Below are 19572 nucleotides of genomic sequence, written 5' to 3'. Positions count from 1 at the left end.
TATATTTTTGCATTTGACTGTACAGGCCCCGTAGCCGAATGGCATTTCTCCGACGCCAAACGAAAGCGATACGCCGCTGGCTCTGTCGCGCCAATACGCAAGCGCGATAGAGATAGATATCTACTAGCGCTTCGTTTCGTGAGCGTTTCGTGAGCGATTGTGCCATTCGGCTAGCCACCCAGGGAACGCAACGCATAGACCGTATTTTTATTGAATTGCGTTAACTTCGGCATATATACCTATAGTAAGGCCCATCATAGGAAACAGAATAGCATAGTTAGTTTTTTTAATTCGTAACTTTTTTCTGAAAAATCCCATACACCTGCGATAGATGTTACATCAATTGCTGTTAAGACGGGCTTTTTGTATTCGATATGCGATTGAACATGTCATAGTTTTGACACTTACTTAGTGTGAGTTAATTGTAAAGCCCGTTTCTCAACAGCAATTGAAGTTAACATGTATCGCAGGTGTATGGTTTTTTTTTAAATGCAAATTTAAGAAAACTAACTATGCCATTCTGATTACTATAATGGACCTAACTATATGCCGACCGGTCTGGCTCAGTCGGTAGTGACCTTGCCTGCTGAGCCGCGGTCCTGGGTTCGAATCCCGGTAAGGGCATTTATTTGTGTGATGAGCACAGATATTTGTTCCTGAGTCATAGATGTTTTCTAAGTATGTATTTATCTATTTAAGTATGTATATCGTCGCTTAGCACCCATAGTATAAGCTTTGCTTAGTTTGGGGCTAAGTTGATCTGTGTAAGGTGTCCCCAATATTAATATTATATTATTATATTAAGTTAACGGAAATCAATAAAAACACAGTGTATAACTAGGACATAAGTGCGCGGGGGGACCTGGGCAAAATGTTGTTTGAGAAGCGTTTAGTTTCGCAGATTGCTAATATTGCAATTGAAAAAGTTCCTTATGCCATCAATTAATATTAATTATTAGGCTATGTTGACAGAAATTTTGACACACTCGTCAGGTGTTATTTTAAACGACAAACTAAGAAGAAATTATGTTAACCCTGGCACAGGCGGGGCTAACAAAATCGCTGCCGACTTAACGTGGTATCACTCCGTCGCGCTATGCTGTTAGCTGTTAGTCAGCCCTGTGTATGAAATAATCTCTGTAGTTTTCTTATCAAAGAATAATATATTACAATACTTATTATAAGCTTAGGATATGTATACAGTATGTAAACTAACGAAAACCATTTACTGTAACCCGTAAATGTCCAGGTGATACTGAGAAACTTTTACTATGGGATCAACCCCGAAATCACGAAAATATCTTCTGACAGTTTCATAGGTAGTTTTATTTCATAGTAAGTATTTCCTATGGGAGAGTAAATTTTTATTTCGCGTTTTGGGTGTTGGTCCCATAGTAAAAGTTTCTCAGTATCACCTGGACATTTACGGGTTACAGTAAATGGTTTTCGTTAGTTTACATACTGTATTAAGTTATATTTAAGTCGCGCCCATATTAAAATGCAATAACCAGTGTTTATGAAACAAATTATTTTTAAGATTTTGATTACTGCTCAAGATATACGAGTAAGAGTAAACATTTATATAGCTAAATAAATTAGAATAAATATTATTCATCACTAACCTAATAGTTGGTAACCATTTGGGTTTTTGGGTTACCCTATCGCAAGCGCGGATCCAAGAGGAATCATGACGCACCCTTACATGTAAATTGGCCACGTGACATCCACGCCTGCTTGGGCTGGCCAAATATACAGGGTGCCCGGTAATTAATGGACAACCTTTTAACCACCAAGAGGGCACCTTATACTGGTCCAGAAAATCGACATTAAGGTTTAGTAAAAGTCGCCTGGTTTTCGAGATTTTCACACTTTTTAAAATTTTAATACTACCTAAAATTTTGAAAAGTGTGAAAATCTCGAGAAGGTTGTCCATTTATTACCTGGCACCCGGTATATGACCATATAATAATATGACTCTCATACCCTCAGTATGAATTTAGATCCACCGTTGCCTTATCGAAAGGGTTATTCGAACAAATAGGTTTTCTATTAGTACCGCGTTTGAAGGTCATGAAAGAGCATTTCTTTTTTTTGGCATTTTTTTTATTTTGATTTTTTTAGGGAATTTTAGGTCAATTGTACTCATGAGTACTTTCAATCTCACTGGGAGACAAAAAGTGTCCCAGAATTTCCATACATTTTTGTTACTTTCCTCTTTTGTTACCCCACACAACGTGTACGGAAAATGGTAACAAAATAAGAAAAAGTCGTATGGGACATTTTTTTTTACTACTAGGAGTGAAAAAGCTAGTTATTCTGAGTAGAAATAGCATTTTTTTTTTTCAAAAATATCACATTTCATAAAAGTGGCGAAAAAAAAGAAATGCTCGAAAATAGTTCGAATCTGGAAGGAAATGTTTTCCATTACCTACCAATGGTCAGAGTAGGATAGTTAGGTACAAATACACGGTGTAACATGAGGAAACCGAAAGATTTTAACTACGCATTTCTGAGGGCAAAATAAAGATAAAATGTTATATGACGTCAAGCAAATTTCGCCAATTTTTTTTTAATGTATTTTCACATAAAAAGTAAATGTGATTCGTAAAACTGGCACTTAAAATAAAAAAAAAACATTTTTTCCCCTCACTAGCTCGGAAACACGTGTTTTGTCCTTTAATACCAGCGGGTAAAAACGCATTTTATCCACTAGTGGTTAAAGTAATTTGACCTTGAATAAAATGAAATGAACTGCTTTAAAATTGATAAAAGTAGATGAATCTAGTAATAAAGATGATTTACCACCTGTGGAACTACTGGAAGCAGTGATAAATTCATTTTTTTGCGTTGTAGTTTCCTCGCTATAGTGAGGGGAAAAGTTTTGTGTTACACTCGGGTGCAAATGTATTTTACTTCTCGTGTGTTAAAAAACTCGCAAGTTCAGGATTCTATTCTCGAACCACTCGCTTCGCTCGTGTTTCAACTATAGAATCCTTTCACTTGCTCGTTTTTCAATTTCACACTCGGCGTTAAAATACAACTTTGCCCCCTTGTATAACAAATAACTATTTTTTTCTAAAACAAAATACGTTTTTGCAATGTGTCACTAGTTTAGGTACTTTTTAATATCTATCAACGAGAATAGTTAGATTATGTCCGATAACGCCATCATCGCCATCAAAACAGCGATTTGTTCTGAGAAATAATAAGTAATTGTTATCTTTTTAAATGCTTATAATAGCAGGCGAAATCTAGAAAAGTTTATATAACATTTTACTCTTCTAATATGATGAGGAATACGCTGTTAAAAATTATTCGGTTTCCAAATGTTACACCGTGTATATGCAGCAAGATAATTTTGTATCGCGATGCTAGCAGCTGTGTTACATATACTAACTATATAAGGTACAGCGGGTCAATTTAGACTGGGGGCAATTTCAACTAATGGATTTTGCCGTTCTATTGAGTGTGCATTATTAAATACAGTGTCAACTGATCATGTATTTTTTATGGGATAGGAGGCAAACGAGCAGACAGGTCGCCTGATGGTAAGCGATCACCGCCGCCCATGGACACCCGAAACACCAGGGTGGCTAGCCGAATGGCACAATCGCTCACGAAACGCTCACGAAACGAAGCGCTAGTAGATATCTATCTCTATCGCGCTTGCGTATTGGCGCGACAGAGCCAGCGGCGTATCGCTTTCGTTTGGCGTCGGAGAAATGCCATTCGGCTACGGGGCCTGAGGTGGATATTCGGTGGATACTTACATATTCAAGTTAATAGTGTAAAACATGGAAAAAAATATCAGTTGTAATTGCCCCCATGTGCCTTACGCCTTTTTTATAATACATTAGTAAATATAATTTTAAGCAATAAGTAATAGTGTAAAGTAACTGTGAATAATAATTATGTAATAATTACTGTATGTTCATTGTGTTGTTGACTTTGTTTGTAATTTTTATTTATTGGGTATCCAATACGTTTATGTTCTTATTATTTTTAGAAATCGAATAAATACAGATTTTGATTAGTATGGTGGTTTTCTTTATGTCCCCCTCCAGACAAAAATAGAGAAGACCAGAATGCTGGCGCCATTTCCTTGCTGTATCGCAAAGCAAGGCGGATACGTTATGTGAGGAAGTCGCCAGCTCTTCTGTGACCAGTTATGTTCACCAGGGTCTAGCTAGCTACCAACAAGAATTAAATCTGTGTAAAAATAAAATTCTTAATCGACCTAAAGGAACAGAAGTGTATGATGTTAAAGAAACTTCAAAGTAAGCAAAATATATATAATATTATATTTCATAATTAGCTAATAAGTTCATCCACGCAAAGCAGTATCATAGAAAAATAGCAACAATACTTTACTCACATGATAACTTTTATCGACATGTCGCCTTTCTTTCTTAAGTCAGAGACGAAATAACGAATGATTTTATCGACTATCGCGTCGATAAATGTTACCATGCAAGCTGTTTCACTTCTAGATAAAAAGTTACAAAATAGGTACTTATGGATATTGGACATGTGACAGAAATCGATACAAAGGGTTTTTCATAAGACATGAAGGTAAATCTATACTAGCAACATAATAATAGGGATTTTAACCCTTTTATACATAATGACATTAATGACGTTAGTGCATTCGCGTTACCAGGCAGGCAAGCATGGTCGCATGATAAGTGATTTAACATCAGACCATCCCTATCGCACTTAAAATTAAGTGCTAAAGGGACGGCCTGATGTTTTTCGCGCGACCATTGCTATCGGTGCAGCAATATGTTACTCTTCGAAGGCCGCAAAAATATAGAATAGAATTTAATTTATTCATGAACACAGGTGACAAATACACATTTTAAAAATACAATAAGGAATGAAGTGCCACGAAATGGCCACATCTCAGCGTGTAGCTGGTGACAGCGCTGATCTTCCAATGAGACCATCAAGTGAGAAAGATTCGGACGCGGTCTTATTAGTAAAGTCATAGGAGCGTGTCACATATTTTTGCGGACTTAGAAGAGTAACATATTATTGCCAGTTTCTGTGCATGACAGGTTTCCATAGTGTTTTCTCGGACATGCGGATCCACTGAAATAGCATGACACCTTCGTGAGCTCCCATAAAAAACGATGAAACGAAATACTTTCCCCCTTATACGTTCACTAAAGTTATCAAGCCGATAAAGTTTTTTTTTAATACGTTGGAAAGGGACACACGAACTTTATCGGCTAGATAACTTTAGTACAGCCGAGTTCATAAAGATGTGTAAATTTTTTCACCTAATTTGCAATTATGCGAGCTACGGTGAAGAAATGTACACATATTTATGAACTCGACTGTACGAGATGATACGATCGTGAGGGTTTTTAACATATAAATGTCAATTTTAACACATAGGTACATGTCATTAGACACCATGTTGATGTCATTAGAATTAGAAATGAAGTTAGCAAATCTTGATTTCTCGTTTTGAAAGGGATATATTTAGCGTCCTTACTTTAGTATCTCATACAAAGAGACCAAAAATGTTTAGACAGTTTACTTATAGACATAATTAGGATTTTCAACACACACATAAAGTACCTACGTATATAATAAGATACAAAGTATACCGAAAATGGCAAGTTCATACGTCAATAGTCCTTTTCTCAAAGTACTTTCTCTCTAAGGAATGCCTTTGGAATGCGATAGGTAGGCCTAAAATAACATTATAATAGGCGAGACGACTAAAAAAAACCGGTCAAGTGCGAGTCGGACTCGCCCACCGAGGGTTCCGTACAAACTTTCAAACTCCCCAGTTAAAATAATCTCATGTTTTCACATAACTCTAACGACTTGACTAGAAGACAAAAGTATAGGTACTAATGAGCATTATTGTGTATAGCGCCATCTCTCGGTGAATTCGCTAACTAATTTCCGCGACCATAGTATGTTGGTTTTTCAGGGATTATTCTTTATAATGTTAACCGATTTAAACAATTTTTACTTTATTGGAAAGAAGATGATTTAAGTAACATCTCGTATTAATTTGAAGTACTATATACATCCGCAAAGGTGGGTAAATTAAAAGTAAAAATCTGAAAGTTTTGTGTGAATTAAAAAAAAAGTTTTCAAGATACAAACACTATTATATTTAAACCAAATATATTTAAAAAACCAATGTTTCCTAAAATTTTCATAATTTTTCGTTGGTAAACTTCGGAGATAAGGGGGGGGGGAACGGTATTTTTTTTTACATTTTCCTTCAAAATTCTTTTGTTTTCCACAAAAAAAAAATTATAAAAAATAGTTTATTTACGTTCAATTTGAGCTCTTTCTAACGATACCCCACTTGACCTAGTAACTTGAAATTTACAGTTTGCCCCCCTTTCATTTTGGCCATTTTCTACAATTAAAATTAATAAATTTAAAAAAATTATACCTTCTATTTGTAGAGGTTCACAATGTTCACAACTATTCCAAATTTCAAGTTGATAGCATTAGTAGTTCTCGAGATATTTAGGAATGTGACAGACGGACAGACAGACGGACAGAGTCGCACCATAAGGGTTCCTGTTGTACCTTTTTGGTACGGAACCCTAAAAACGAATTAGTCCGTCAGATTATTAAAGAATTTTAGACACGTATTTTTTTCTTTTTTCTCGTAAACGAAAAATGACGACGGTACAGTGCGTTGAAGTTTCGCGTGACGTCACGCCTATAGGTACAATTTTTACTTAGAAGTGACGTCACAATACCCCACTCCCGAACTTTGATGCTCTATATCTTTGTCTTTTTTCATTAATTAGAATAAGCGAAAAATATGTGTTCAGTATTTTTGGACGATCTAACTGACGGACTAAACAGAATGCCACTTTTTTATGTAGTCGTCATCCCTATTGTCGAATATCAAACCATAACATCTAAAACAATTTAAAATTTTGCATTTATAGCTTTGACTTTAATATGTTCACTGCAAGTACGCGTTATGAGAATAGCCGATAACATGCGTTTTCCGCTCTGTAGCTAAAAGCGCTTACGAAGAGATCTGCGGGTTGCTAACAGTGAACGTGTTAAAATATTGCACATTTACTCGTAAAGGCCCTAACAGACTACAGTAAAGTGTTAGAGGTGTAAGAGCCATATTAACTGGTGTTGCCAGCTTCATAAAAATCGTAACTTGAGAAGGACCTTAAAAATAGTAAAGGACGATTTTTAACACAGAGTTGATAGATCTCTTAACTTAGTTATTACTCTTTCAGCTAAACAAAACGACTTTACTTTGGTTATTACAAAATATATTATACTTATTATAATATCTAAATTAATTATTATAAGGTAGCCTCCTGATTTCATTCATACACATTCTCGATATTATTATATTTTTTGGAGGACTATAATTTTGAAACGTTTATTTATAACTTCCATAGATAATAATGAGGAGGAACACTCAAAGGTTATGACAGATGGCTCCACCATGTCCATTGCACAGATAAAGAATTTCATACGTGAGAGCGAGAACATATGTTTTTCTCTCTCACACATATGAATGACAGTGAATGCCTAGGCACTTGCACAGGCGCCGCCTGGCGGAATAAAATGTCAGTGTGCCTCTTCATTATTAATATTATGCGAAATCAATTAAGCATTTAAAAAAAGGTATCTCCGTACAGTCTAGCAAAAGAGTGTAAAATAAAATAGTGGCAACGTCGTGTTCTATCTAAAAATCAATGAGTTTATGGAAAAGTATGGTACTATGATGTTGCCACTGTTTAATTTCCTCTTTTTTGCATGGCTGTATCACTTAACAAATCTTCTTGTCTTTTCTAATTCTTACGTATAAACTTTACAATTATCATAACATCCTACAACAAATGCTTACAAAGCAATATTATAAAAAATTGCTGTTTATTTCAAGCGAATTATTTATTATTATTATTACATTATTAGCCAAAAGTTTACAAAATCTACTGTCCACGTTAAAGTGAGCAATAGTTACAAATTGAGCTTATTTTACGTCTTTTTTTACTCTTTACGTCCAAAAACTGATAACCAGAGATCGGATTATTGTGCGTCATCTCATACTATAAGTCATTAAAATGACGTAAGTCACTAAGAATGTCGCAAATCCGTCCGATCTCTGCTGATAACAGTACAAACAACTAAATTGTGGCGTTGAGTTAAACAGCCGAAAAGGGGACTTTCCTTCCATAGGGAAAGGGAACCTTCCATAGACAAATATTCCCTACGGAGGATATTTTTCCGGGGCTGTAGGTATACTTTGTGGCAAATATACTCTGGTACACGCAGCGGAAAAAGGCAGCCAATGAAAACTAATATTGGCGCGATACTCTCTCTCTAGAAAATTCGAACTTCGCGTCTTACCGACAAAGGATGTGTGCCAGAGTATACATTCTTAAACGCCATTAGAGATCTTACACAATACATATTCTTCAATCAATGAAACAGTAAATAAAGAATCCACCCCGCGAAACATGTTACACAGGACAACAACTTTTGTTGGTTATTAGGCCACTCTACCTACAACCATGTCAAAATGACAAGCAGTAAGAGATTTCTTACAATCTGATTTATAACGTCACTATGACATAGTTCTGCAGCGGCCTAGGGTTCCAATTGGTTGACTGTACACTGTACAAATAATAAATTTGTAACAGATTGTGTAAACAAAACTTCAAATAGGATCATCTTAGAACATTTAACAATTTGAGAACTAAGTATAATTTAATTATGTATTTATATTACAATTCATTTAATAACGGCATATGTATATTAAATCGATTTCTACGAGATCAAAATTATAAATATAAACATTAGTAGGTATTTATAATGTAATTTGAGTTGACGTTGCAAAATCACTACCAAATTTTTAGGTAAAGAGAACAGAGATATTTTTAGGAAAATAAACCTGCTTTAGGTAGCGATTTGATGCTACGAAATGGCTAATATTCGTTGTTGTATTAAAATCTAATGAAATCACGACTTAAATAATAAAATAATGTACTTTCGGTAAAATCTGAAAAATGTATGTGTATATTTATAGGTACATATTTATATGTGACGTTATCTGGGTAAAGGGAGTCGATGGCGCTTACGTCCCGCGGCGTCGTATTTGTACACGAACATCGCTCATAACGCCGTAAGCGCCATCGACAATAAGGCCCCTTTACCCAGATAATGGCACATATTCGCCGATTAGTTTTGCGGCAAGTATAGCAAATCTGCCGCAAGTGCGTATATTATACTGCAATACGCACTTACTATAGTGTTGATGCGCCTTCGATTTACATTACATATTTACAATTTTCCTGTAGCAGTGTATAAAAATAAAACTAAATAATGCAATCTCAATATTTCTGTGACCGTTATTTTTTATCTAGGTACAGTGCGGCATTATTATGTATAGTAGAAAATAAATAAGGGCGATATTTTCTACATAACTGTCACATTTTTGACAAGAAATGGTTAAACATAGCAACGTTTTTGTATGGAAATTATTTTGTTGTTTTCGATTTAATCCGTTTCCATAGTTTTATTTCATGAGTAGGTAACTTTCGCGGTAACCGAAGACAATATTTGTTATATTTTATTTAAATTCTACTATTTTATGATAATCTGTAACATATCTACCTATAATTTTGTGAACGGGTTACCAATTAATTGAATTTTACAAAATACGTATAAAATGTATGAAACGCTATTATACTCTTTGAAGTCTTTGATAACATTGACTGTTTTATTATGCTACAAAATACAAACAATGCAGATACGAAGATAACATATCTCATTGAATCTGAATCCCTAATATAAAATACGTCAGCTAGAGTTATATTATATCCCCGTACCTCGTATTTATTTAATCCCGATACAGTAATAGAGACACAGCGTTTTGTTATCGGAGCGCAAGCGATTGTCACCTAGGCCTAGGCTAACTCGGCTGATTGTGCCGTGTGGTGCCGGCATCAGAAATGAATTAGCACCACCCGATCTCATCCCGCGGGTGTCGTATGAGCATTTTCAGAATTTGGGACCCCCCAATTAGCGAAAGTTGTCAACAAAAATTAACTCACTGTCAGTTTTGTGACGATAATTAAGCATGAAATTTCAATAAAAATATTATTTTTGTGTTAATTCTTTAAGTGATAATCTACGTTCAGAATGTGAAAAGTGTAAATTTTTAGATAGATTTCATGCTTAATTGTCGTCACAAAACTGACAGCGAGTTAATTTTTGTTAACAACTTTTGCTAATTGGGGGGGCCCAAATTCTGAAAATGCCCGTATATGGCGACTAAGAGAAAACTGATGGCGGCAGATATGCACATGAGCAAGACTAGCCCGTATCCTTCGCGGGGTCCTTGCTTACGAGACCTGGCGCCGTAGCCGAATGGCATTTCTGCGACGCGAAACGAAAATTAAAGGCCGCGAAAGGTAGTCTGGCTCTGTCACGCCAATGCGCAAGAGCGATAGAGATAGATATCTACGAGCGTTTCGTTTCGTGAGCGTTTGTGCCATTCGGCTACGCACCCTGTGCATGCTGTTACTACAATAGAAAAAACCCAGCCGATTTTATAGTATAAGTATAAACTGATACCTCCCACATTCTGGGTTTACTCTAGCTGGTGCAAAATACGTATGGTATATGGATGGGAAAAATACGTAATAAAATACTTTACATTGCATTGACAGATTAAACTATTTTCTGGGTCAATATTATCAAACTACAGATAAAAAGATCCTATTTTTGGTTCAAATGATGTTTCTTTTAATAATATGTACTTACTTATATTGAATAATAAAATAAAATATGCATCTAGTTTCGAAGTGACAGTGTGAAAGTCTCAACTCAACATAAAAGTCAAAATGAAAATACTCGTACGACTCTTGTAACAGCATCTTTAAACTTTATAAAATAAACCATAGAGAAATAAGTAAGGCCTGATTTAGACGGCGTGCGAACTCGCATGCGATTTTAGTTACATTGCGCACTGTTGAGGTCACATACAATTTTGCACAGCCATCAAATACCGCAATGTAATAAAACTCGTATGCGAGTTCTCGTACCGTCTAAATGGGCCCTAAGGGAAGAGTTGTAACTCCATACACCAGTAGATAAATGCGAGTTATTAGTATAGGCATAGTTATAGTGACATATGGCGACAATCACGCGTCAACTAGCGTAAATTATCAGTACTGCTCCTTGTAAATAGATGTCGCGACGAACGAAGAGTCTAATGCTCACTAATTTTTAGCTAATATTACAATCAGTATTAATCAGTATTCTGTTTTCAATCCCTTATGCTTGTAATATTTCAAGTTGTAAACTGTTCTATTTTTTTTTTTGGCAGACGAGACACTGTTGACACCTAGTATCGAGTAGTGATACAAATAACTGGCATTTACTGATGTATGGAGTTCTTCCCTTACTTATTCCTCTGAAATAAACTTAATAGGTGAATATTTCCAATTATCTGGAGTTTGAAAATACTGTAAAAACATAAGCGATTAATACTCAAAGATCATAATTCTGAACACATCCTATCACGTTTTCACCTGGCAATGTCTAATTTCACCTGGCAACACTAGGGCAGGCCGTGGAAGTCAAAATCTGTGTATAGCTGTTGTACGCGATTGTATACTTCGTCGCACGACGAGAGGGTCTGTGGGAGGATGGCTAGCGCCGCTGTTAGGCTGTCTTCGGACCCGAAGATCTGTAAAAAAAATAAAGACATTTACATAAAACAAATATAGGGTGCATTGGGATAATTTCGAAGCACAGAAATGCTCGGGTAGTTTCGAAAGGGGAATCTTGATATGATGGAAATAATGGTGATTTTTATGTGACTTTCGAAATTATCCCAATGCACACTATAACTGAAAATAAATGGGTGAATCAACTTTTTCTTTACTGTTATTGGCATGGTTACGGTCCCATGAGTCACGCAGGTTTTATGAAAAATTATGCTACTTAAAACTATGCAAATATGCATTTTTCTGGTATTAACAAGCCCTTTGCTTAATTTGTCACCTACAAACATGGACTGCATGCATGCTTGAATAATTTCAGTAGCATAATTTTGCATAAAACCAGCGTGACTCAAGGTACCGTAACCATGGCAATAAAATAACAGGCATGAAAAAGTTGATTCACCCAAATATTACTGTGAATGGATCACGTTTGTCTGAACTCTTTGGAAAGCGGGACCGAATAACAACCAAGTTAAGTGGAATTGGCAAAATGGAATGCAAATAGCCGCATGTCTGCGCAAATGTGCAAGTTCCTTATCAGGGTTCCGCACCAAAAAGGAACAAAAGGAACCCTTACTTCAACACAAGAACGTACTCTAAAGTTATCAAGCCGATAAACTTCGTTTGTCACTTTCCGACGTATTTATGTGATAGAAAAGGACAAACGGACTTTATCGGCTTGATAACTTTAGAGTTCGTTTATGAATAAAGGGGTTACTCGTTAGCTCGTTATTACGTGAAAACTACAGCGGGAGGGGGAGGGGGGGCTGGATCTTGGCATATAATACGCTTGGTCACCCAGGGAGAGGAGGGGGGCAAAAAACGGCACAAATATGGTCACGCAGTTTGGGTATGTTCCCTTATACGGCGTCCTAGCAATAAGAACGAATTTCAGATGAAAATGTCCTTACCCTACTTGAAACAAACACAAGTGTCTGGGTCCTTCTGTCACGGAAAACCACATATTAGACGTCAACTGTGTTATGCCTATTGTTATGTTATCTTCGATTATCTAAAACATTAGCATATTTGATAATCAGAAGTACTTACTATTCAATTTACTGCCATTTTATTTTATATTATCAGTCAGTATTAACTGTTATCAGTAGATCGGCAAACGTGCGATATTTTATACGTAGGTACCTAAATGTTTTAATTTCTTTTGTGCCACTAATGTCACGATTTTGTTGATAAATTCTCTCTACAATTTTTTTGATAAATTCAATTGTGTCGCTTAACTTCAAACTCGGGTAAATCCATTCTGCTTTAAGGTAAATTATGTATAAAATATAGATGGTGCTTGTTTGCCATTATGTATTAGAATGACAAGTAATCTTTATTAAAACAATTTAATGTATGAAATTTGGAGCACATATGTATCTCGCAAGTCTCAATATATGTGCCAATAGTTTTTGAGTTATAAGGGGATCAAAAGTGGCTCCAAATGGTTCGTGTACGTCAGTTCTGTTGCTTGAACTTGGCTTGACACGCTACCGCGTGTCTAGATTAGAAATATGTAGTATTGCGTATTAGGAATCTGTCGTATTGGGAATCTGTAGTATTGGAATTCTGTAGATTTGGAATTCTGTAGTATTGGAATGCTATAGAATTGGCATCCTGTAATATTGGAATGCTATAGAATTGGGAATCTGTAGTATTGGGAATTCTATAGATTTGGAATTCTGTAGTATTGGAATTCTATAGAATTGGGAATCTGTAGTATTGGAATTCTATAGAATTGGGAATCTGTAGTATTGGGATTCTGTAGATTTGGAATTCTGTAGTATTGGAATGCTAAAGAATTGGAATTCTGTAGTATCGGAATTCTATAGAATTGGGAATCTGTAGTATTGGAATTCTATAGAATTGGGAATCTGTAGTATTGGAATTCTATAGAATTGGGAATCTGTAGTATTGGAATTCTATAGAATTGGGAATCTGTAGTATTGGGATTCTGTAGATTTGGAATTCTGTAGTATTGGAATGCTAAAGAATTGGAATTCTGTAGTATTGGGAATCTGTTGACATGTCCATAATTCAAATATGTATAATCTGAATAGTGAATAAGAATAAACCTTATAGCAAAATGGATTTACCCGAGTTTGAACGACACAATTCGCTTCCGTATATTACCTGACATGACAAGATATGTTCTACGAACTAGTACGTAAAACAAAACACCATCTGTACTGAAATAGTACATTGTGCAACAAGGGGAGGAAGTTGAATATTACTAACGAGAGTAAGTTAAATCGCGACGGCTTGCCGGAGCGATTTAAAGACTCGAGTTAGTAATATTCATACTTCCCGAGTTACACACAATGTTTTTCATCACATTATTAAAAAAAGAGTTCGATACAGTACTAGAAATTTCTTAACTCCCTAGAGAGAACGATTTTTCTATAACTCACGCTCCGCCTGCGTGCAAGCGCACATTTAGTGTGCGAGTGTGGTGAAAAATTCATTAATCAGTCCAGCAATTTAAATTTCATTTTGAGAATCACTCGAACAAGGGCCCGTCAGATGGCAGTAGCTTTCACATTTTGGGCCGGGCCCGAGCTTGATATTAGATTGCCAATGCCACAAGGACAATTAGTTCTCTTTAGGATGCAATCGAGATATCTAAGGGCTCAATAGTCATAAGTCATAAAAGGTAATATTACTTTATGACTAAGTTCAATGCCTGTTTCTAAGCCCATACTTATCTATGCCTTTGAACTATTCCAAGGTTGACCAGATTCCTTGATAAAATATGGTAACTATTAAAACCTAGACCTTAATTCCTTACGAAAAGGTTCACGTGTAGGTACAATATAGCGTTTTCATTATTACGATTAAATGTTGGTCACGACTAGTTTCCGTGCCTACTGTAAAATGCACTTTATTGTACCTTTATGCACCTTTGCACTTAATCTTATAGGTAGCAAACATTTGTTAAAAATAATTGCTTATAGTGACCAAGTTTGCAACGACTTTGAAAGCCCCGCCAGTACATGGGTTAAGTTATCATTTCATCGAAGTTTGACGTATAAAATAACATTTATTTTGCACTTTGTATATTGCCGCTTTTCTGATATATTAGGCATGGAAGTTACAAGCATTGAGTTGTACAGATGTAGTGCCAAAAAGATTTTCCTTCGTATTTTTACGGAAATGTACGAACGTGTTATGCTATTTCAGTTAGTGTCAGTACAACTTGTACAAGACGTACATACTAATACTGTCTGAACTAGCATGGCAAATACGAATGTTTCCGTAATTTAGCTTACCTTCTTTAGTAAATCCGGCCGGTTAGTAATAATAATGTTGCCGCTTTAATGATGTACCGTGGATGAAATCATGGAACTCGGCTAACGTTGAGTTGTTCGCGGTCTGGCATTCTGTACCTTCGATAACTATAATTATATATTAGTTTACCTTCTTTAGTAAGTCCGGCCGGTTAGGCAACGCGTGCATCGCCAATGTTGCCGCTTTTCTGATGTACCATGGATGGAATCATGGAACTTGGCTAACGTTGAGTTGTTCGCGGTCTGGCATTCTGTACCTTCGATAACCATATTAGTTTTACCTTCTTTAGTAAGTCCGGCCGGTTAGGCAACGCGTGCATCGCCAAAGTTGCTGCTTTTCTGATGTACCACGGATGGAATTCCGCTAACGTTGAGTTGTACGCGTTCTGGCATTCTGTACACGTGTTGACTGTGTCTTCCGAATCGCCTAGTTTTTTGAGGAATAGTCTTATAAAGTCTGAAACAAAAGAAAATTCATTAATTGCGATGAAAGCGTAGCAACATTAAAGTCTCGAAATGATGCTTAACAGCATAATATAATGCCTAGTAAATAAAAAGAAATCATGATATACTATTGAGCTTTAAAGACACACAAATACCTACTTATATAAAATAAACGTGTCGAACCGTACAATTTAATAAGCGTAATTTTAGTACGTAGTACTCTGTAGTAGTAGTGTAGTAGTGTATGGACAGTTTAAATTCGTATACAGGAATTCGTACAAGAAAGTGCTTCACCACTTTTCATGTCTGTTTTTAAACACATACTAAGGTCGAAAAGTGGTAAACCACTTTTTGGCTGACTGTACTCTCAAGTTTGATAAATTTCAAGGCCATTAATCATTTAATTAGTGTCAATAGCTACTGAGATTAATTTATTTTTATAAAGTAGATATAGATTCGGGTCAAGATAATTGAAATTGAATATGTCCATTAGAGTGTCACGTTCGGAACGGAATAATGTAGAGTGGGTCACTGTCTCGTCCTTGACTAAAATCTTTGTAAAGGCATTTATATTCATATTTATTTCCTTGTTGCATTAGAGGTTTCAATGGATTTAATTATTTAATATTTTCTACCCCAGTGTTGACTTATAGCTTTTTAAATATAAGTTTTTCATTTAAGTAAAAATGTATGCTTAAAATGTATGTATGGTTTGTATGTAAAATATTAAATTTTTTGATATTTATAAGATTATAATATTGCTGAAAAGAATTCATAAAACATTAAAATCATAAAATGTAATTATTTTTTGTACAAGTATTATTATAACCATACAATATACAAATATACAGTGGTGTAATAAAAACTAATGTTTAATGGAGAATAAAACCTTATCACATTTTAGTGTAAATTAAAATCACACAAAGAAAAAAAAATCTAAATATATAAAAGAAGAAGCTGACTGACTGACTGACATATCAACGCACAGCCGAAACCGCTGGTCCTAGAGATTTCAAATTTGGCACGTAGGTTCCTTATATAGTGTAGAGGAGCACTAAGAAAGGATTTTTCAAAATTCACCTCCTAAGGGGGTCAAATGGGGGTTCAAAGTTTGTATGGGGAAACAAGATTAGTTTGACTATTTTATTCGAAACTTCACAGGAAGATTCTTTAAGACATATACTTGAATACGTGTTTCAGGTTTTTTGAAAATTTAACCCCGAAAAGGGTGAAAAGGGGGTGATAAAGTAAATAAATCAATATGGGTATCGTTTTTATGGTTTATCGGGTCGCTGATCACGATAAATACAACGTTTTTAAAATCTAACGAGGCGGAAGTGAAATACCTTCTCCCCTGTTGTGGCGCTATGGGGTTTAAATATAAAAAAAATATATAAAACAAGATATTGACTGACTGACTGACATATCAACGCACAGCCGAAACCGTTGGTCCTAGAGATGTCAAATTTGGCACGTAGGTTTCTCATATAGTATAGAGGAGCACTAAGAAAGGATTTTTCAAAATTCGCCTCTTAAGGGGGTCAAATGGGGGTTCAAAGTTTGTATGGGGTAACGATGTTAGTTTCATTGTTTTATTCGAAACTTCACAGGAGGGATCCTAAAAACATATGACTAAAGACGTGTTTCAGGTTTTTTGAAAATTTAACCCCTAAAAGGGTGAAAAGGGGGTGATGAAGTCAAAAAACTAACATGGGTATCGTTTTTACGGTTTATTGGGTCGCTGATCACGACAAATACAACGTTTTTAAAATCTAACGAGGCGGAAGTGAAATACCTTCTCCCCTGTTGTGGTGCAATGGGGTTTAAATATCAAAAAAATATATAAAACAAGAAACTGACTGACTGACTGACATATCAACGCACAGCCGAAACCGCTGGTCTTAGAGATTTCAAATTTGGCACATATGTTCCTTATATAGTGAAGAGGAGCACTAAGAAAGGATTTTTCAAAAATCTCCTCTTAAAAGGGTGAAATGGGGGTTCAAAATTTGTATGGGGAAACAAGATTAGTTTGACTATTTTATTCGACACTTCGCAGGAGGATTCCTAAAGACATATGACTAAATACATGTTTCAGGCTTTTTGAAAATTTGACCCCTAAAGGGGTGCAAAGGGGGTAAAGTCAAAAACACAATATGGGTATCGTTTTTATGGTTTATCGAGTCGCTGATAACGATAAATACAACGATTTTAAAATCTAATGAGGTGGAAAAGAAATGTTCTCCCCTGTTGTTGTGCAATGGGGTTAAAATATCCAAAATAGCCATAAGTATAGGTTTAGTTTTTATCTTTACTTCTGGTTCAAGAGATTTCAAATTGACACGGAAGTTCCTTAGAGGAAGAAGCACTAAGAAAGGATATTTCTATGTTCACCTCCTAGCATGATAATTTGACAGGGGCAAGGACAGGAACAGGGACAGGGACAGGGATCACAGGGACAGGGACAGGAACGGGATAGGAATAGGGAAGGGATAGGATAGGGATAGGGATAGGGATAGGGATAGGGATAGCCCCGCTTTACCTTAATCGAAATAATCGCGGACAGATGTACCTACAAGAAACCTACGGATCCAAATGAAAATCTTATTTTTTGTAAACGTTTCAATAAGAATACTTTTATTACGCGGGCGAAGCCGCGGGTAAAAGCTAGTGTAGAATAAAATACTGACAATAGAACTGACTACTCTTCTTCAGTAATGACCCAACAACATTCCATTCCACATCTATTATGGTGGCCACTTATCACATTCATAGCACACATAGACACATCATATCTATTGTGTGTGTTCAATAGCCATGAACATGTTAATGACTACACTCACTCACACATACACACGCACACAACTGCTTGATTAGTTTAGAGGGAGGAGAGTAGATAAGTTTTAAACTATTATACATCAATTTATTTATAAATTATTTTATGCAAATTAAGTCCTCAGGAGAGTTTACAACTGCAATATAACTTGTTTTAAATGTCTTTAGTTTAATTAAAAATTATATATTTACAAACACATTTAATAAACAATCATTATATTCTGAATAAATATACCCATTTAGTAAACAATCGCAAAAAAAAGTGGTAGAATAATGTTATGATATCAGTTATTCGAAGATTTCGAAGTTATACCTTATTCTATAGACTTAAAACTCTTTATTATTATCAAACAAAAAAAAGTAGCTAAAGCTATTTCATGGCCACACCGATGTCCGTTTATCTAAGATTATTGCTCTAATTGAGCATGCTTAGATATCACCTGTGTTATCTTGCAAATTAATTGTTTATAAAATCTCTTATCTCATTGAAGAACAATGCCACATATATTTTTAATTGATTTAAGCTCTACCTGATTATGAATTTAATTTTCAAAAGTAATACAAACATATAAATATGACAGAAAAAAATACTAACCTAGACCTCTGTGGAGCCTCAGCATTGTCCTCGAACCAGAGACAAACCCGCTTTTCTCGTGTAAGTTTGTTTCTTTCTCGTACTTCATCATTTTCTTAAAAGATTCATAATAGACTGTATCTTCACCATCCTTATGTTTTTCCATCACCTTAATTTTGCTTTTTACATCGCTGCTCACGAATGAGAACACCGAACCGATGAGATTGAGGAACCTAAACAATTGTTCTCATTAATATTTTATAAGAAAACGAACTACAACGTTTCATAATAAAGAAATTTGCTTACTTGACTAGCTCATTGTATCCATCAATATAAGCTTCCATAACAACATCGTCGTCTTCTTTCAGGCTTCGTTGGAAGCTTTGGTGTACGTAGTGCAAATCCAAAGTGTTCTCGTTGGACATTTCTTTTAAAATTATACAAAAATCTAATTGTTTGTACTTGATACGAACCAGCTGGTTGCGTTTCCTTTCATTGAACTCTGGCTGATTGTGATTAGATGATTTGATTTGACAGTCTATGACAGTTCAGCTAGCTGTCAAATTTAGTGTTACCACGAATGAAAAATATAGATGCGTATAATCGAGTTTTTACAATCGATTATTCCGATTTCTATCTCTGCAATTAATTCATGAATGGGCAACTTGTTTGTTTGCATTTT

General features: G+C 35.4%; 1 protein-coding gene across 1 annotated transcript; it reads right to left on the bottom strand.

The window, feature by feature from the left end:
• Positions 1-10147: 10147 nt before the first annotated feature.
• LOC125234732 (ceramide-1-phosphate transfer protein) lies at positions 10148-19411 on the bottom strand. The gene is made up of 4 exons (XM_048141112.1): positions 19197-19411; positions 18912-19123; positions 15319-15494; positions 10148-11713 (listed from the first exon to the last, which is right to left on the bottom strand). Exons 1-4 carry the CDS (start codon positions 19313-19315, stop codon positions 11585-11587), a joined length of 636 nt encoding a protein of 211 aa, XP_047997069.1. The 5' UTR covers positions 19316-19411; the 3' UTR covers positions 10148-11584.
• Positions 19412-19572: the final 161 nt, after the last annotated feature.

The sequence above is a fragment of the Leguminivora glycinivorella genome, chromosome 16 (genome assembly GCF_023078275.1).
Source record: "Leguminivora glycinivorella isolate SPB_JAAS2020 chromosome 16, LegGlyc_1.1, whole genome shotgun sequence".
NCBI classification, from domain to species: domain Eukaryota; kingdom Metazoa; phylum Arthropoda; class Insecta; order Lepidoptera; family Tortricidae; genus Leguminivora; species Leguminivora glycinivorella.
This window is presented reverse-complemented; position numbering and strand designations above follow the sequence as displayed.

Bases quoted from the DNA above. Each gene is read 5' to 3' on its own strand.
- LOC125234732 (XM_048141112.1), bottom strand. From the start codon at position 19,315: ATGTCCAACGAGAACACTTTGGATTTGCACTACGTACACCAAAGCTTC. The intron at 15,495-18,911 runs GTTAGTATTTTT...CTTTTGTTTCAG, and splicing joins GAGGCTCCACAGAGGTCTAG to ACTTTATAAGACTATTCCTC. The intron at 11,714-15,318 runs GTAAAACTAATA...TTTTTTTTACAG, and splicing joins GGCCGGACTTACTAAAGAAG to ATCTTCGGGTCCGAAGACAG.